The 18,997-nt window shown below is 39.7% G+C and overlaps 2 protein-coding genes across 4 annotated transcripts in view; both read right to left on the reverse strand.

Moving 5' to 3' along the window:
• Window positions 1-1,866: 1,866 nt before the first annotated feature.
• On the reverse strand, window positions 1,867-15,097 carry LOC309708515 (uncharacterized protein). Its single transcript, XM_082536625.1, has 5 exons — window positions 14,880-15,097; window positions 13,882-14,366; window positions 10,789-10,953; window positions 7,029-7,153; window positions 1,867-6,235 (listed from the first exon to the last, which is right to left on the reverse strand). The coding sequence occupies exons 2-5, from the start codon at window positions 14,314-14,316 to the stop codon at window positions 4,177-4,179; spliced, it is 2,784 nt and encodes a 927-aa protein (XP_082392751.1). The 5' UTR covers window positions 14,317-14,366; window positions 14,880-15,097; the 3' UTR covers window positions 1,867-4,176.
• A 188-nt stretch (window positions 15,098-15,285) lies between these two features.
• myom2a (myomesin 2a) overlaps window positions 15,286-18,997 on the reverse strand; it is a gene marked incomplete at its 5' end in the record, with an annotated part of 48,301 nt that continues 44,589 nt past the window's right edge. For all 3 annotated transcript variants that reach the window (XM_082536286.1, XM_082536284.1, XM_082536285.1), the window contains 6 exons: window positions 15,286-16,627; window positions 17,322-17,377; window positions 17,775-17,797; window positions 17,886-17,922; window positions 18,079-18,242; window positions 18,759-18,864. In XM_082536286.1, the coding sequence (XP_082392412.1) occupies window positions 16,121-16,627; window positions 17,322-17,377; window positions 17,775-17,797; window positions 17,886-17,922; window positions 18,079-18,242; window positions 18,759-18,864 (893 nt within the window). In that variant the 3' untranslated portion in view covers window positions 15,286-16,120. The remainder of the gene's footprint in view (window positions 16,628-17,321; window positions 17,378-17,774; window positions 17,798-17,885; window positions 17,923-18,078; window positions 18,243-18,758; window positions 18,865-18,997) is intronic.

Raw genomic sequence — 18,997 nt, forward strand, 5'->3', positions numbered from 1 at the left:
TATTTATGCCTCACTTACTTTGGCACATTATTTTTGAAGCTCTTAGCACTGAAGTTGCAGTTCTTTAAACTGCTCATACATGTAGCAGTAGACCATCGGTTAAATGCAAAGGTTGCTCACCCCAGTGTGTGTGTCAGAAACATTGTGTAAATGAAAGTCAACAAAGTCAAAAGTTGTCTTAACATTGTGTAAAACCAAACTATTTTGTCTGGCTGACAGTAGGTGTAGAAATGCTTTAATGACAGCGAAGTGGTGGTGAAGACAACTGACTACTACTGTCTGTCAAAGTAACTAATTATAGATCATCTGACATATAACAGGTAGGTATTGGTTAATTGGTTAAGTCACGCCCAAGTAAATACTGGACTAGATCATTAATGATGAGGATGGGGGGGAGGAGACATAATCCCCACCTGTCTCAAAATAACACATGCGTGATTGGTTAATTTGAATTTTTTTTCTGTTTCCTGTCTTGTATTTATGCAATTTTCTACAATGTTTTACTATGACCCTGATGAAGGCCACAAGCCGAAGCGCGTTGGTCAATTATTAAAGTTGTTCATCTTCCCTTAAGTGTTGCTGGAGTTCCTGCATTGTGAATTCTATCATCCTCTCCATGCACCTTGGAAGTAGGTGAAGTTGTGTCAGACATTTTTGCTGAAAGTAACTAATTATCAAATGCTGATTTCAAGGGCAGAAAGTTTTACATTCTAATCTGTAAAGCAAAAGTGGGATTTAATTTGCATGAATTGAAAGGAAAAATGCACGTTTCCTTCAGTGGTCACACAGTCAAGCACAGTAACCAGAAAACTAACAAATTACTTCAATGTGCATGCACATTATCCATACCCGAAGTATCAAACCAAAACAGTCCTATTATCTGCAATATAATGCTACAGTGCTAGCAATAGCACAGAAGGGCTGAGTCATTGTCTATTTGGTCACAGATTTTCTCTGACCTCCCACCTGATGTCCTCTTACAAGGTAACATAAGAAAAGCTACCGTGCATGCTACATCCATCCTTTGCACTTTTATGCACCTTCATGCATTCTGTTGTCTTCCCTTTATTTACTGCCACACATCCTCTCTGCCCTGCATATTTCACAGGCTACAAAATGTTTGTATGAGCAGTTCCTCCGTGTTAATGTTGTGTTATAGATTTATTTTTGATCCACCAGTGCTCAGGCTTTAAAAATATGCTTTACAACATACATATTCAAAGTTTATTGTGCATAGAAAGATTAGAGAGATTTTGAATTTCTAAAGATTTTCTTTGACATGTAACAAATATTACACATGAAATTAAAGTATATTTTAGAGAATTAAACTATTTAACTGATAATGTGTTTTAATGACAAAGACATGTGCAGCAAGCAGAGTCCTTTGCCCATCTGTGCTAAAACATTTGCAAAACAAGAATTAGAAATGCTTTATTTTGTGCAGAAGAACCAAAAAGTAATGAAGAATTTCAGATTATTTTGACAAATTCAGCTATTATTTAGGAGTGCAGCCCAAGCAGTTGAGAAAATTGCAACAATTTAGTTTTCTGGTGTGTAATAAGCATGTTACCGTCTTGGGGTCCCTAGCTTGGCTGCAATTTGATATTCTTATTTTTTCTGTGGCCTCAGTGTGAATCAGCTGCTCAGCTAAATCTTTGACTTAATAAAAGCCACCACTCATCATTGTCTTGCAAAGTTATGACATCATCATTATCATCAAACATAGCTACCCATAGCTACAGTTATGGTCTTATTTCATGGCATGTAAGATATGCAGGCTGAATGTTGTGCACAGGACCAAAATGTAGACTCTCAGGTAGACAGCGGTGAATTTGAAGTGAACTGTTTATTGTTTTTTGCAATAATACAAAAGGTAAATCATAAATCCAGAAGAGAAACACTGAAAACTATAACCTGCTGAAACCTAAACAAATACACTAGAGCTACTATCACTGGGGTTGAAGCGAATAGGCACACTGACAAAGGACGCACAGAGACAGCAGAAGATGAGGCAAGGAAGCAAAAGTAAAAGCAAAGCATAAGGAACAAGCAGCTCACAAAATAAAGCAGGAAGCAAAAACCTAACACGTTATAAAGAACAACACCAAGATGGTGATCTGTAGAGGGAGCTTATAAAGTAGGCATGTAACTGTGTCTCTGCTTAACCTAAAAAGCTTTGTAGAACTGATGTGAAGAAGAGTAACACTGATGACTATGCAGCAGATATCTTCCACAGAGACTTAGAAAGCAGTTTAGTGTTCACAGACACTTTATGATAAAATATCTGATAGAAGTCCAGTGTGAATGCTTTCATATTTGGAACATAGTTGCTAAATTCATCAAAATACACTGAGAAAATGTACAGCATCGTCCATATTTAAAAAAAAATTATATATCAATATGCTTCATGAATGATACATTATATGATACATTAAATGATAAGGCATATGACATATTTTTGGTGTTTTTTTGTGACACATTGCACAAAAAAACCACCAAATCCACCAACGCTTTGCTCCACAATTTCAGTCTTCATACACCATATGGACAAAAGTAGCTAGTGAGCTATCTACACATTACACCTACAGGAGCTGGTTATCAATAGAAACCCACACCATAGAGCTCCTGGCATGCAGTTTTAGTACTGATGTTAATCAACTGTAGAGTAAAGAGTCAGCAGAACATTAGCGCTGTGGGTATGGCTGACAATGACTTCCACTTTGCCATAATAACACTTACAGTTCATCGCAGAATATCTAGGAGGGGATACAGTTCACAGACATGTTGTTTGTGAAGGCAGACTGTATGACAGTGTGTTTGATTTTATACACCTGTAACAATGGGACTGAAAACACATAGATTCAAGACTTTTGTCTATATAAGAAGTATCCATCCATTCACTTCCGCTTATCCTTTTTCAGGGTCGCGGGGGGCGCTGGAGCCTATCCCAGCTGTCATAGGGCGAGAGGCGGGGTACATCCTGGACAGGTCGCCAGTCTGTCGCAGGGCCAACACACAGAGACAGACAACCATTCGCACTCACAGTCACACCTAGTGGCAATTTGGATTATCCAGTTAACCTATCCCCACAAGTTGCATGTCTTTAGACGGTGGGAGGAAACTAGAGTACCCGGAGGGAACCCACGCAAACACGGGGAGAACATGCAAACTCCACACGGAAAGACCCCGGTCTGATGTTGGAATTGAACTCAGGACCTTCTTGCTGTGCTGCAACAGTGCTAACCACCGTGCTGCCTATATAAGAAGCAAAAAAACCAAATATGTTTATTAATTGAACACTTTTCAGTAATTTCCAGCAGCTCTGAACATTTTCAGAGAATGAACTGGTTCTTATATAGCACTTTTTTACACTACTGAAGATCTCAAAGTGCTTTTATACAACACGTCTCATTCACACAAGCACTTTTTTCTACTGTAATTCACACACATTCATCCTCCCGTGAATCCATCGTAGAGCAACTTAGGGGTGAGTATTTTGCCTAAGGATACTTTGACACACGGCTCAAACCACCACCCTTTCAGCTAGTGGATGACCTGCTCTGCCTCCTGAGCTACATCCACCCTTTGTTTCAGTACTGTTTCTGAAACAAGAAGAAATATATTCAGTGGCAGATGAATGTATGCATTACTGTATTAGAGTAAACCAGTGTATGTTTGTTTAGAAAACCTCAGGTACAGGTTATAACAGTGGGCCTTACTGGTGTGGGTTTTTTTAAACGTAGATATTTCACAACAATACTGAACAACAACAGAGGTGTTGGTGTTGTCATAGCATAAAAGATGCTCTCATCAGTCTGATCCTTTAGGTAAACTAAAAGAATAAACATATTTTGCATAAGACATACCGTATCATTATAATTTAGCTTACTGAATCAAACATTGCTGAATGTCCTGAAGTGCTACTGTCAGATTCTCCCTGGTTGCCTTAACTCCTCCTCCCCAGTAAGATCCATCTTAGACTTTAACTGCAAATACCGATTTATCAAGCCTTGTTACTGGCATCAGTGGCGATTAAAAAAAAAAATGTGGAGCATACTGCTGCGGTGTAAAGAAACCGTTTGTCTAGGCATGGAAAACAGCTGCATAAACAAAACATGTAATATGCTTAAACTTTGCCTTCATTTCTGACCATGTTGGCCTTCTTCTGTGCCTTCGCTACTTGTTCTTGTTTATTAGATTTCCAACTCGCTGCATGAATCGCTCCAGTTTGTTATCAGTGCTGCTCTGTGTCTGATTCACTGAACGGGCAGACTCGCGCCTTTGCAAAGAAGAGATTCTCTCTTTGTCTGACGAATATGAATTTGCCTTCTTCTTTGACTTATCCAGACGTAGATTTTCGTTGCTAAGCAAAAACTCATACCGACTGTAGGCTTTGTCTTTTGGTCTCTGATATAAAGTCTCTCTTTCGTCACCCACAGTGCCCTTTGAGTCTTGCTCTGCTGCAAGGGCCATCTTCTTTTTGCTCAAACGCTGAGGAGAAAATCTTGACAGTGGAGATTTAGTCTTTTCTGTCTCTGATGGACTAGTAAGGGAGCTCTGCAAACTGGGCATGCTCAGTGACTGGCTTTTTGTTGTGTGCACTGCATCAGGTGCCAGGGAATGGGCAGCCTTCAGTGGCTGGCTTACTCCTGAGGTCCTTCTTTGGAGAGACTTATTTTCATTTTTGGAAGTTTTCTTTTCATCTGATGTAGGCACTTTCATTTTCATAGAATGTTTTCTCTGTAGCGCTGCATCTTCTGGCTGTGCTTCCCCTTTTTCTGTGTGACTGCCCTTATCTTCCACTCCCCGCTGAGGTCCTGTAGATGGATTGAAGACTTCCAGAGAAGTTTCAACTTCATTAGAAATGGATTTCTTTCCTTGCCTTGAATCACCTGAGCCTGTGCTTTTGGCCACCCTATAATGCTTTCCTGTGGCTTGATCCTGAATTTCTTTTTCTGGAGATTTTACAGAGTTCTTAGGAACAACCTCCTCATCTTTGCAAATCTCACGTCTGACTTTAAGTGCTGGGTCTAAGTGAGTGTGGGAACTGTCTTTTTCTTCAGGGACCTCGGTCAAAGATTCCATTGCTCTCGGATGCTGAATGCTAACACTGCTGGACTGTAAATGAGAAGGCTTGAGTGGTGCATCACTCATTTTCTGGTCTAAATCAGCAGCTGATCTTGTCTTGGATAGAGGCTCACGCCAATCATATGTCTGCATTGTTTTTCCATCTGAAACCACATCATGGTGAGAGGCAGAACGATGTCCATCAGTGAGCACTGGCTCTCTTTTGTTACCTCGCTTCTTGAGCTCCCTGTTTTCCTGGCTGCAGCTTTCTTGTGCCGCTAGCTCCGATTCTGTGATACTCTGCCTTACATCCAGGCCTCTTAATGAAGACATCAGTTTGGATGTTTCTGCATTCAGATACATGGACCTCAAAGACTCGTGGCTTTGCCTGAAATTGTTATAGTCCTGCAAACTGAACCTTTTTTTTGTTTCTTCCATTCTGGACTTAATATCTCTCGACCTGCTGTGAATGAGCTGTGACTGATAATCATTTAAGCCTGTGTGACTGCTATATGGAGATGTCACAGGTGAGATCGCATCACATGACGCACCTGGATGCATCTCATTCTCATTAAGATAAGAATCAATCTTCCAGCGGTGGAGTGATGTTTCTGAGTTGAATGGTATTAGGTTCTGGTCCGCACCGTAACGTGTCTGGTGCCGGAGGTGATGGTGCGACATCCGGTTTGGTAGAAGCACCTCCCCACCTCCCCTCGGTTTAGATCCACTTCTCCCAGGGACTCCAATGTCTTTAGTTCCCATCCTTAGCCGAGTCATGGAGTTTACCTTTTGCAGCTCGCCTCCATAACTGTGTCCTTTCACTAGGTTCCCCATTTTAGTATAGTCATACTGATGGAGCCTATCCTGGACACTCAAGCCTCTGGTCATTGTGCCAGAATTGTTGAACCTGTTGTCCTGAACACTTCTCACCACGTGCATCACCCTGGATCTCCTGTGAATCATATTAAGAGAAAGCTGGCTGGAGTTTGGGCTCTCCAGAGCCAAAGTATCTTTAAGGTACAGAACAGGTGGCCTCCCGTTAAGCAAGACTGAAGAAGTTGTGGAGCAAGCATAGAGTCTTCTGAACTCTTCATCATAAGTGGAAACCAGTTGGCCTGTGACAACCAGGACCATACTGAGGTTGATTTTCTCAAAAGTCCATGTGTAGCTGAAAAAGAAATTGAAGAACCAGTACAAATCATAATGATGCACAAATTTTTAAACAGTATTAATAATAAAGTCATGCATATCTTCATTATCTAAATTTTAATGTGCTTAATCCACAACTGAAACATAACAGTGGAAATAAGGGCCAACCAGGAAACACATCCAACACAACAAAAGCTATAGTAGCAGAGCATAGGACTAAAGTTTAAATCATATGATGTTTGAACTTGGCAAATTCAGCAGAAAGTTTATGTGTTTCTGGTGCCTGCAACTGCCCACAGGCCACTGCATTTATTAAGTGTTCTTCTTACCTCAGCTCTGTGTGTTCTCAAACAGATAAACTAGTTTTGCTGACTTGGAAGATTTGTTAAGTTTGTCTTAGAACTTGCTCTGGGGTTTGTCTTTTTTTAAAACTTTTTTTTCTCTCTTATTTTTACTGTTTCAGTAGTGAAAGTTTCAAATAATGTAACTAATCTCCGTGAGCCACGAGCTCAGGCTGCAGACTGCTCTAAACACATACTTGCTCGATATGATAAAAGTGAGACAGAATCTTCCTAATATGGCTATTTGACCCGCCAGAAGAAAGCCAGTCTAAGTGGTGAAGGAAGGCAGCTAATCATATTTTTTTCTTCCTAATTCACCAATTTTTATTTTTAAAAATACCAGAGTAGCACAGTGAGTTTACATGAAATTGCTTTAAGGTTTACTTAAAGTTAGCAAAGCTGCCAAGTAGAGCTAGGCCAGGCCTCTATTTCAATTTAATCACAGAATACTTTTGAACAGCACTGACTCACCTGTATGTTCCATACATAACTGTCCTGCAGTCCACAAGTATAAACTTCTGTTCCAAACCTCCATGAAACTTAAACCCCGAGCGACACTGATACTCTGGCCCCTGAACCGTCCGAACACAAAGATTCTGATGGAAAAATAAAAATGAGAATTAAGGCCAAAAATAAATCAATTTCATTTCACCTACAAGTAATATATGTAATGCTTATTTGAGAATGCATTAAGCAATCTCTATTTGTAAAATGCATTATCATGCAATGATAGAAGAACCTACTTCTGGCTTATTCACAACAGATCAAAACAGTGGGAAGCTCCATGTGTTTAATTTCAGAGTTTTTATACCAGATGCTCATCGTAATGCAATACCAAAGGGATTTATGTCTTCATCTTTGATAAAACCAGTGATCTTTTCCTTTTTTGGTGAATGTGTAAACATCATGATACAGTAAAAAGAAGAACAAATGGAACTCTGCTGACCTCCAGTGACATCCTCACTGGCTGCAAAACTAGCCAAGGAGGCTTAATCAGGTCAAACGATACAGTGACAAAACATTTCCTTTTTCCTGATTTCTTATTTATTTATTTAGTTTTGCAAAGACAAAAGGAAATACAAAACACAGCTTTTAAATCATGATTTCACTTATTAGTGCACAAAAGGCTACCCAAATCTGGAAAAGTAATTCCCCCCTAAATCTTATCTGCAAGAATGAAAGCTACTGTGGATACTGCCTGTGGCTACAAGTTGCAGAAAGTCACTTTCCCACCAAAGATTACTCCAAGTATTCTCAGGCCAGACATCATCTGGTGGTCCACCGTGCAGAAGTGCCTGTACACTGTGGAGATAATGGTACTATGGGAGGCAGCATATACAATTCAAAAGGCTCAATTATGCAGACATAGTTGCCAAAACAAAATGATGTAGCTGGTGCAACCAGGTTTCTCAAAAGCATGAGCATCCAAGTACATGCGTGGGTCTATCAGTGACCAGTGAACAAGGGTGGCTACCTGATGACCCTGACAACAATAAGAATAAGAATAAATTTACTGATCCTTCTGTTGCTGCCTCCCCAGTGTTCAGAGATGTTCAGCATGAGGTAGGTTTTGTGACACCAGTGGCTGAAGGTTTTTACGAGATCCCTGTGTTCGGATTCCTGTCTGCAGTTTTAAGCAAGTTTGTCTTGGTGTAGAATCAGCTGTTCCAAGGTTTTCATGATGTGCATTATAAGGGCCACTGGTCTAAAGTCATTTAGTTCAGCAAGACGTTTTATTTTTGGTACCGGAAAAATAAAGGATGTTTTCCACAGTCCTGGCAGTAGACTCAGATTAAAAATCCTGTGGAGAGGTTGACACAATTCTTGAGCAGCCTTGGACACACACCATCTGGGCTATCATAGTCTTCCTAACTCCAATCTCACCCCTGTCTGTGACAGACGAGCATGAAGGCACAGGTGTGAGAGGGGAAGTAGCTGCTGTATTAGAAATGAAAGGAGAAGGGGGAGCTTGTGCAGGAGCAGACGGAGTTACAGTGAAGGAGAAGCAGTGGGAGTGAGTGTGACCATAAAGTTGAAGGACTAAAGAACTGCTTGAGTGCATCAGCTCTTTCCACATCACCCATAAGTGGCTGTCTTTTCTTTTTGTTTTTGTTTCTTTTTAGTATTCATTCCTTTTCACACCTCACAGATGTTGCTGTATTCTAGCTTCCTTTTTATCTTCTTTATCTACTACATTTCTGCTGTGTTCAGTCACTTCTTCAGCTCATGTTGCATCTGTTTGAGCCATTCTTTGTCACCACCTCTAAAAGCTACCTTTTTCTGGTTGATGATTGCTTTTATGTCATTTGTAATCCAGGGTTTGTTAACGGGGCACAGTCTCTGTAAGTCATGACTGATGTCTGTCAATATTTCTTCAACTGTTCTCATCTGTTTCCAGCAGAACATTCAAATCTGTGCATTCAAAGCAGATAAAGGTTGTACCCCTCCCTCCTGACCACAGGACACCAGTGCTGATTATCAGGGATTCTAACATCAAGTCTTACGAGCTTAACTGCAAGGAGATTTTCAGGTTAACACTGTTTTATAGTTGATAGTACAATCTTTGAACATGCATTGTTTTTCAAAGACATTACACAAGAAACAGGAATGTGATTTTGCCAGTTTAAAAATAATTCATGCATGTGCTGGACATACTTCCTTCTAAAAGAATTACATAGAAGTAATTCAGCTTTTGTGTTATTGATTGTGTTAGTTTTGTTTTGGGCTAACAAGTTTGGCAACTTACATTAGCTAGTTTGTTAACAGGAATATGATGCAAGCCTGTTTCCAAAAAAGGAGTGCTTTGATTATCATTTCAGTAAGAAGTACATAATTTGAACTCTTTACTTAAATGAAAAGTGCACAAAGGCACCACATTAAATGTTGCAAGTAAATCTAATATTCGTTCATTTTGATTTATCTGAATGTAACTTCTTTACCGTGTGAAAGAACTATGTGCCACATCTTTTAAAAACTAAATGATTCCCAGGTCTCACTGCTCAACACATCAGGGCCTTCAACACTCAAAAATGAAACTCAAAAACTCAAACCGAGAGCATGAAACATGAGTTCAGGGTTGTTTCAGTCATCAGGTGCAAACAGCCTAAATCTTAACTTAATTGAAACACCCCCCCCCCCCTCCAGTTTCCATTACTACTACCTTTACACAAACACATGAAAGCACGCACACCCTTTGTCAAACTCTACATGATCAAACCTGTGTGAGTTTTCCTCAGGCTGTTTTTTTGATGTTGCTAATGGCTAGGCACGCTGCAAAGAGGTCGTGAAGCCGTCACTGCGTTCAGAGCTGATGACTCTTTGTTTAGACTGTGGAAACATCATCTAATGCTGTTTAACAGGAAAATCCAGCCACACTGACAGATCTGTCCTGCGGTTGCTGCAGTTGTGTGAAAATGGCAGGTAGAGACACAGCAGGGAAATGTTGGTAAATGACTGTATTTCCATCAGGGTGCGGAGAAAATGTCAAACGTAATATTTTAAATGCTCTTTTGCCAACAGAAGAAAGGTTGTGAAGCCTCATGGGAAGCTCTGGGGGAATGCAAATGTTAGACTATGTCAGATGATGTTTAACAGGTCAACAGGCATGTGTGGGCCCAATTATGGCTTTGAGTAGCAAATGTCTCCATACATGTCTACATATCTGTGTACCCACCACCCCTCACACACACACACACACCCATCCCCCCACACACACACACATACACACACTCACTGCCGAACTGACTATGACTTAGAGCGCCAAGGGTTAAATAAATGCCCAGCTCTAAGATGACTCTACCTGTCTTAGTTTGGTATGTGGCTGTTGTTCACTATCAGCCACTGTGCTACTAAAGCCACCACACAATGGAGTTGACAGTTTTCAAATATTTTGCAAGATAAACATTGTTTAAAATGCTAACGTGTATACTATGCACGGGAACAGGAAAATTACATTTGGCAAGAAGTGCAGAAGAGCATGTTTACCAGAAGCCCCTTTTTATATCAGGAAAAGTGGAAAACATAAGAATAGGCCTGTTGTGTCTCCACTGTGAAATCCAGATAATCACATAGGTCTAGTGGAAGATAATACATTTTTTTTTTCCTGATGATTTTTATTTTTTGCAGTTCATGGCCTCAACAAGTACAATAATATCTCAGCATGGTGATAAAACATACTCATCTGATACTGTCGCCCTTTAAACCTTGTATTTCAAGGTGCCGTGTTTCTCACCTTGAGCTCTTGAATATTAATCTCCATGTCGTGTGCCATTTTGAGGAAGCTCTTGACATGGGAATCATCCAGAAGGATGTAGACCACCACTCCCCTCTGTGTCGCATTGATGAGTTCTTTGAAAATGTCGCCATCAGTGAAGACATCCATTACAATGGCAATAAGCTGGAAGCACATTAGACGTGGAAATGTTTTCAATTTTGAGAAAATACAAATTAAGTCAAAAAATGTATGAGTAGTCAACATCAGGACTTGTATAGTAGAGATGACTTTCCACACAAAATTAACTGTATCATTGTGCAAAACACCTTCTTAACTTGAAATAATCTTTTATGCAACACAAATAATGTCATTACTTCTGATGCATGCAAAGAGAAGTAACTGCCAACTGTATATATGCAGTTATGTGAAAAAAAAAATCTTTTATTTTTAGAGTTTATGTACTGGGCCATAATAAAAAAAAATCATCTGGTCCTTAGCAGGTCTTAGAATTAGGCAAATGCAACCTCGTGTTGGTTAATCTGTGACATTTTGCACAGTTTCATTATTTATTTAACAAAAATTAAGCTACAATGCAGAAGCAGTATCTAAAGTATAAGAATGCGGACTAATTTGTTTTACATCCTTTTTGCTTCCATAGAAATGTGGAGGATAATTAACAGGTTCTGTTACTATAAGGTCATCAGCAAATGTGAGTACCTCTATAACAGCAGATGTTTTAACAGTTTGCTGTTTTGGCGCATTGAGGGGGTGAGAACACAATCCCAGGGAGGAAAGACATCAGCAATGATCTTACAAAAACAACTGTTGCTCCCCATCAATCTGGGTGGGTTATGAAGCATTTCTAAACAACTGGAATTTCATCACTATACAGTCAGAAACAGTATTCAAGTGGAAAAAAGTCGCCAGTGTTGTAGTGCACATCCTAGCAAATTTAATTTAAGTAAGACTGTTTAATGCTCAGAGAAACTTCAAACTTCATAATAGTACAGTTAGAAAAAGACTAAATAAACACAAAATGTTTGAGAGGATCCAGGAGGAAACCTCTTCTCTCCAATAAGCACATGGCAGCATAGTTTAAGTTTGCAAGGTTGCATCTGAACAAACCAAAAGACTTCGGGAACAATGTCCGCTGGACAGACAAGACCAAAGTGAAGATGTTTGGACATAATACACAGGACCACACATTTGGTGAAAACCAGACACCTCATACCAGCTGTCAAGCAGGAAAGGTGATGATTTTGTGGCAAAAGGGGAAACTACATAGTTTGTATCTCACTGACATGACCAAATGTTTAACAGTAAGAAGACAACAAGCCCAAAGAATTAGAATTAAAAGCAAGTGTACTTTCTTTGTCAGGTGACCGTGAATGAGTAAAGCTTCGTGAGCAGACTCACTTTTTAGATTGTGATTTACTGAGCACCTTTGCTTGTGATATTTTTTGTTGTTATGAATTCTGTAAATTAGACAAGTGGTTTGCTAAAGAGGAAAGACAGATTTTTTTTTAATCAAATATCAGACAAAGTTTTACCTGTTTCAACATAACTGTTGCCTACGTCATTTCATGATATATATTTATGTATAGGTACTTTTATTTTGAAATTAGTTAGGTTTCACCTTTAATGTGTAGCATCTAAATTTGTTCTGCCAGTTATTATGTGGTAGAACAAAAAAGGTCACTTTCACAGTTACGGCAAGTAGAATGATTTATTTTTTGTGTCAGCATTTTATATATCAGTGCTTTCATATGAATTTAAACAAGTATTTAAACATGTACTTGATCACAGGAAAACTATTTTTTAAAGAGTGGTCTGTTCAATTGTTGGTTTGCAGTTGGTTTAATTAGTTTTTCTGTAATCAGTTTAAGGCCAACCAATCCAGCCATAGCTATCTGATCCTACTGTGGTATTTTGCTACAATGTTGACTACAAGAATTAATGTTAATGTTTCACAGTGATACTTTTTCCATCTCATTTGACTGATCTTTTAACTAATTTGAAAGCAACAGTATCCTTACTGTTGTATCTCATCATTTTTTTTTTGTAGATCCTGTGATTCAGTAAAATCTTCAGATGTTTGCAGTCTTTATTGGAGCAGTTTTTCCTACACTGCATACATGTGCACAGAAAAAAGCTCTTCTCTTTACTCATTACTATATTTACTTATTTCTAAATTATAATAAGCACTTTTTAAATGACTTAAAGGTAATCCTTAAGTTTAATATTATAGGTTTAAATAAAAAGGAAAATTCCAGGAAGTGTGAGGTAAAAAAGCAAAAAACAGCGTGTCTGTTTGTGACCTCCACGGGATCCTACAAGATCATCTCATTAAAAGACAGCGATGTGAAGACTAGATTAAACATACAGCAACAAATTGCGAAAGCAGTGCAACAGCACTCATTTTCTACTCTTTCTACAGGAGATAACTGCACAGGAAGTACAAGATGAATTTGCTTCATGAAGCAGGTTCCTGGGGAAAAAATAGGAAATGGAAAACTGCAGTGACTTGCTGCTCTAATATAATATTACTAATATTTCTAGTCATGAAATGCATTTTAAGCATAAATACAAATTTCTACCAGGTTGACATCACTGTTACCGCTTCATGATAGCTACAGCTTTAAAGAACATTGCTGCAACAATGTTTCTGTGAATGTTGAATTGCTAAATACTTTTTCTCTGAAACCTGCCAAAGTTAGTGCAGCCTACATGAATTCAGACTGGCCACTCGCCTGCCTCACACGTCACAAAGCAAAAAGCTGCACAGTAATGAGTGACTTCCATCGTGTACATTTTCATGATAACAAAAGTTCAGTTGCCATAGTAGTTAACTGCTTCAAACATTTGAACTGGTGTAGTCAGCTGATTGTGTGGGTTAATGTATGTTTAGCCCTTCCCTGCAGTCTCCTGTGTATGCAGAGAACTATGCAGAGGTGTTTATATGCCTACGCAAAACTACACCTTTCACTAGGAATTTGTACTATTGATAAACTATTGTCCTTGTTGATTCCTCCACCTGATAGATGAGGCGTTATTTTCTGGCACTGGCCCAGGAGCATTTCTTTTGTTTATATCGCAGTGCTGAGGCCTCACCTTCTGCGCAGCCTGAATCTGCTTCCGAACCACCTCTTTAATTGTTGGTGTGTTCTGTCTGGGTGGGTGAAACAGCAGGCTAATGCTGGTCTCTACACCCTCCAGCGCAACCCCTGGCCAGCCCAAATCCAAGTCTGGCACCTCCTCTTCCGACTCAATTGGGAAATAGGTGGAGGGTCTGACCTCGTCTGTGCTGCGTCTTCCCTCTGAATCATCTTCCACAACCGGTAACTCTGCATTTTCCAAAATGAACACAGTCTCTTCCTCTGAAAGGAAGTGGTTGATCTGCTCAGCTCGAAGGAACTCTTCATAGGCTTCTTTGCCGCCACATAGTAGGGCATAAATGGCTAGACGATAGGATTCTTTATAGTGCGGCTGAATGTAATCTGAACAGTCCTCTTCAAGTGAAGACAGGCATGACAGATTGGACTCCATGGATGCGAGAACCCCTCTGAGTCTCTGTGTGCAGCAGACTTCTTCTTTACCTTAAATGTGACACACACTATGCTGTTACAGGGTTCACTGAGTTAAACTTGCATTTTAGAGCTGAATGTCAAAAAAGAGATAATTAGGAAAAAAAAATATTATGTGTATGACTTTAACATTTTTATCTGCATTGCTGAGTTGTAATATGTAATCTTTAACTAATCATTAAACATGAACAGGACAAACATGAGACAACTGTCAACATACAATTTTTACATAACACTACAGAGCTTTGGAACAAACTTTTCCAGCCAATCACAGAAAAATGTAAGACCATTTTATTTTCAGTGCATTTAGTTGTTGTCTTAAAGAAACTTAGACATGCAGATAATTTTATTACCATGGTGTCATACGAGAAATGTTTCTCCTCTAAGCTCTTAGGAAACCAAAAAGGTACATGTGGTTCAGCACAAACACATAAACAATATGAGGCATGTGCTTACTTCTTCAGTAACTACTGTAAATTGTCAGGAATTCAACACACTTTCAGCAACATATACAAAGAGACTTACTTCATAACTGGCCAAAAAGAATCCTGGTCTTCCTGATTAATCAGAGGCGAGAAACTTTAAACCAGCTTAAAAAGTTAAAACCTTCTGTCGGTCCTGGTGTCGGTACACTCTCCAGCATAAGCCGGTAAGTGCTAAAGGTGTGGATTCGCGAACTCTGTACAAACGAATAGCCTGTTGTACCTGCTCTGTTTGCTCGGCTGACAGCTACAGTAACAAACCCCACCCACCTCAGCTCACCTGGCTTTCAGAGGCAGGTTGGCTTGTCTCGCAAGTTGTCATGCAGTCCCTTGGAGTCTGGCTACAAGTGCACATTTTTACTTTTGGCTTCATTAACTGTAGCCGAAGGATTTGAGTTACCTCTTCTAGGGTGAGGTGTAGCAGTGACTACTGACAAAGACAACAAAAGTAGGTTGAGAAGTAAAGTTTATTGCCATCACAAAGCACTGGGGAGGAAGACATAATGTGTCACAGACAGAAGAGCCTCTCAGGTACAGAGACAAGGGCTGTGAATGTTTTTGTTCACAGACAAACTAACCCTGGGAGAAGAATGGCTGGAGCACAAACACAGTAACCTGGTATTTGCACATTTTCACCCAGGTACTAACATTACCCCACATCTGTACCTGCTGACTCCCAGCTCATCCACTTTGATACTGGTGTATTACAACTTGGATCTTATTTTTGTAGGTTTTGATATTATTTGCTTTGTTTTGTATAATATCACACTCTTTGACATAAGTGCTAAATGTAGGGAAACACAGTAACAGAGAAGATTAAGATTAAAGCACTGAAACTGGAGCTTAAACCTAAAATATTTACTAATTTCTTTAATTTTGTCCTCTAAAACTCTGCTTATCTCTTTGTAAGACAGTTCACTGACTTACTTTTTTGTGTCACTAATACCCAAGTTGTAATAGAGCATAAATATCCTTTGACATCCACAATTTGTTGCAGGCATTTCACTGACATTGCATAGTGGAAGGTGCAGCCTTTAAAACTTTGTAATGAATATACACGGACATTTTATGTTTCTCAGTGTTTTTCTTGTGTTAAAAGGAACCACTTTAAAGACATATGATGGCCCATACATGACTGTGAGGTGTAGTCCAGAGTAAGCAGCAGTTTTTGAAGTGGGACTTTGACGTTATCTAAATCTAAATAAACTTTAAAGTAAGAGCTCATTGTTTCACACTAATGCTTATAAATCAGTGTTGCTAACAGCGAACATTAACCCCCACATTCTACTTCCTGGGTGGAGTTGGAGACTTCATGAATCTGGGTGGGGTTGGAGACTTAACACTGCGTGGTGGAGTAGGAGACTTCGGGGTAGGGGTTGGAGACTTGGAGATTGGGGTGGAGGCTGGAGTTGGGCTCTTCATGGATGGCGCTGGGGTCTGGGTTTTAGAAGGGGTGGGGGTTGGGGTCTTGGAAGGGGGAGCTGGGGACTTTGGCAGCACAGGCGTGGTGGCGGCTGCTTTGGCCTGCCCCAGTTTGGGCTCAGGGATCTTCTCTCCGTGCCTGTAGACGCTGACAGTGATTTCCACAAACTCACCACCATACTTGTTCCGTACATTGATGCTGTACTTTCCGGAGTCTTCGGGGGTGACTTTGTTAATGACGAGGCTGGCAAACTTGCCACCGTCAAACATGACCCTGGTGTGCTCAGTGGAAGCGACTTCCTGCTCGTTCTTGAACCAGGTGACCTCAGGAGTAGGCTCGCCCCACACGGTGCAGGTGAGGCTCAGGGACTAGAAAGGACCAACAGTCAACTCAAATCAAAATATATTCACAGAATACGATTCATATTTTAGGTTTGTTACATTCTTACACAAAGATTTATTTATTCATGTGTTTATTAAACTAATGAAAATTGTTGTAATCACTTGACATAATGAGGTCAGACATTATAGTATTTATTTATTATTAACTCTGACCCACAATTTGAAGTTGAAGTTGGCATTTCTTTTTAAACATTTTTAGAATGAACCTTAAACTGCAGACTAAATATGAATTGAGGCATGACATCTGAACAAAAGCCATCCAAAGAAGTGTTTTGTCAATACTGTTATCAATACTGTACGCAGCAGTACATCTCAGACTATGGTGTAACACAGGGGTGGGCAACTCCAGGCTTCCTGGGCTGGTGTCCCTGCAGGTTTTAGATGTGTCCTTGAACCAACACAGCTGATTCAAATGGCTAAATTAGCTCCTCAACATGTCCTGAAGTTCTCCAGGTAAAGAACTAATCATGTGATTCAGGTGTGAGATCTAAAACCTGCAGGACACCGGCCCTCGAGGCCTGAACTTGCCCACCCCTCTTTTCACTCTCTGTGTTTATCCACCACTCTGCATTTAATCATTACTCAAGCATCATCTTCCACAACGTGTCTTTTCTCCCTCTGTGAAAAGAGACGTTGATTGCCGAGTTTGGAAAATGTTTACCTTCTCCTCCATAATGGTGACCACATCAGGTAGACCACCAACCACTCTACCACGGTCTGAACAGAAAAAGAAAAAGTCACTTTTCACTCCCAGACTTAGAAATCAAAGATCTTAAAACTACAGCAATCTGTCTTTTTACATTTATTGTGTAGTGTTGTTATTGTGCACTAGTAGATCAAGTCTGAGATGTTCAGGGGGAGGAAGAGGAAGAATGAGTAAGACATTCATTTCTACTTTGCCTTTAAAATAAAATACCTTGCCCACAAATTCCTGTGAAAATTTTCAGAATGCTTAAAGAGCTGTCGAGGGCACTTGTGATTATCAATTTTTTGTCCTTGTAAGATGTGCGCATAGTATAAACAGCTTAAAAAATAATTAACCAATGTACCTTTATTGAAAGATACATGAGGAATCTCTCTCAAACTGTCTCAATACAAGTTGTGAAATACTCACTCTTCTCAGCGAATGCAGCCGCCCTAAAAGACGAAGAGGAAATTCGATTTGATTAAAATTTGACATGATTAAAACCGCATGTCTACAAACTTGTAACATCAAAACACTTACTTAAGTCTTAGGTACTCCTCATAGGCATCTGTATATGCTACAAAACAAATGATTACAATGGAGTCAATTTTTCAAAGACAAAAGGTTTCACATCTTAGAAACTCCAAAATAAATAGACAAATAAATAAGACAATCACAGCAAAAGAGAAAAACTGTAATGAAAACAAATGGTGGCACAGATGGAGGTTTTTACCTTGTCCAGAGAGGTCAAAAGTCCGGGTGTGGGTCTTGACGCCATCTGAGATCTCCATGGAGTAATGACCCTTCTCCTTATCGGACGGATCGCAGATCTGCATCCAGGCCATCTCAGCTGTACCGCCAATCCTCATCTTCTCAGAGGAGGCAATCTTACTCTCCCTGCGGGTTTACATCATGGATCTCAAAACTTCGTTATTAATTCATACAGAGTGAAAAAACAAACACAGACATTTCGTAGGCTGCTTTCAAATGTGAGATATAGTGACTCTAAGGCATAATGTCTGTGTGCTTTTACACCCCTTTAAAAACTAGCAGTGCTTCTCTACAATATTAAACACTCCTGATCAAAGTTGGACACAAACAAACCCCACAAGTGACACATTTGCATGACATCTCCTTTTGCTAACTGAGCCACCCACAGAACTACTCAAAACATCTGTGTTTGAAGTGTTTCATAGAAAATTTGTTTCAAAAGATGTTATGATTCAATGCTGTCTCACATGCAGCAGCCTGGGTAAGCTCACAGACTGCCTATAAGTGTCTGTGAATAATGAACTTTTGTTCCATATAAACAGTAAAACAAAATATCTCAAAAAGTAAAATAGCTAAACCTTAAAATGATAAACTAAAAAGAGATATTTGAATAATCTAAAATATTTAAATTCACGACTGTACTTGTGCTTCCAGATGGTTTTCATCTCCTCTGTATAGTAGTTCATGTAGCACTGCAGTCTGATGCCCTCTGGAGTACACTGCAACACCAGCTCAGAAGCAGATGCACCTAAAGACAACCACCATGAAACGCACAGGCACCAACAATAGGGAAATGACTTCAGAATGTCATCACAGCCTCGTCTCTTAGCCAAAGCAGACTTAATGTAAATTTGTGTATTTAGAGAAAAGCTGGGGTTCTC

The sequence above is a fragment of the Aulonocara stuartgranti genome (assembly GCF_965226115.1).
Source record: "Aulonocara stuartgranti genome assembly, chromosome: 6".
In the NCBI taxonomy this organism is placed as follows: domain Eukaryota; kingdom Metazoa; phylum Chordata; class Actinopteri; order Cichliformes; family Cichlidae; genus Aulonocara; species Aulonocara stuartgranti.

Bases quoted from the DNA above. Each gene is read 5' to 3' on its own strand.
- LOC309708515 (XM_082536625.1), bottom strand. From the start codon at position 14,316: ATGGAGTCCAATCTGTCATGCCTGTCTTCACTTGAAGAGGACTGTTCA. The intron at 10,954-13,881 runs GTGAGGCCTCAG...ATGTGCTTCCAG, and splicing joins AGATTCAGGCTGCGCAGAAG to CTTATTGCCATTGTAATGGA. The intron at 6,236-7,028 runs GTGAGTCAGTGC...TTTCTTTTTCAG, and splicing joins GTTATGTATGGAACATACAG to CTACACATGGACTTTTGAGA.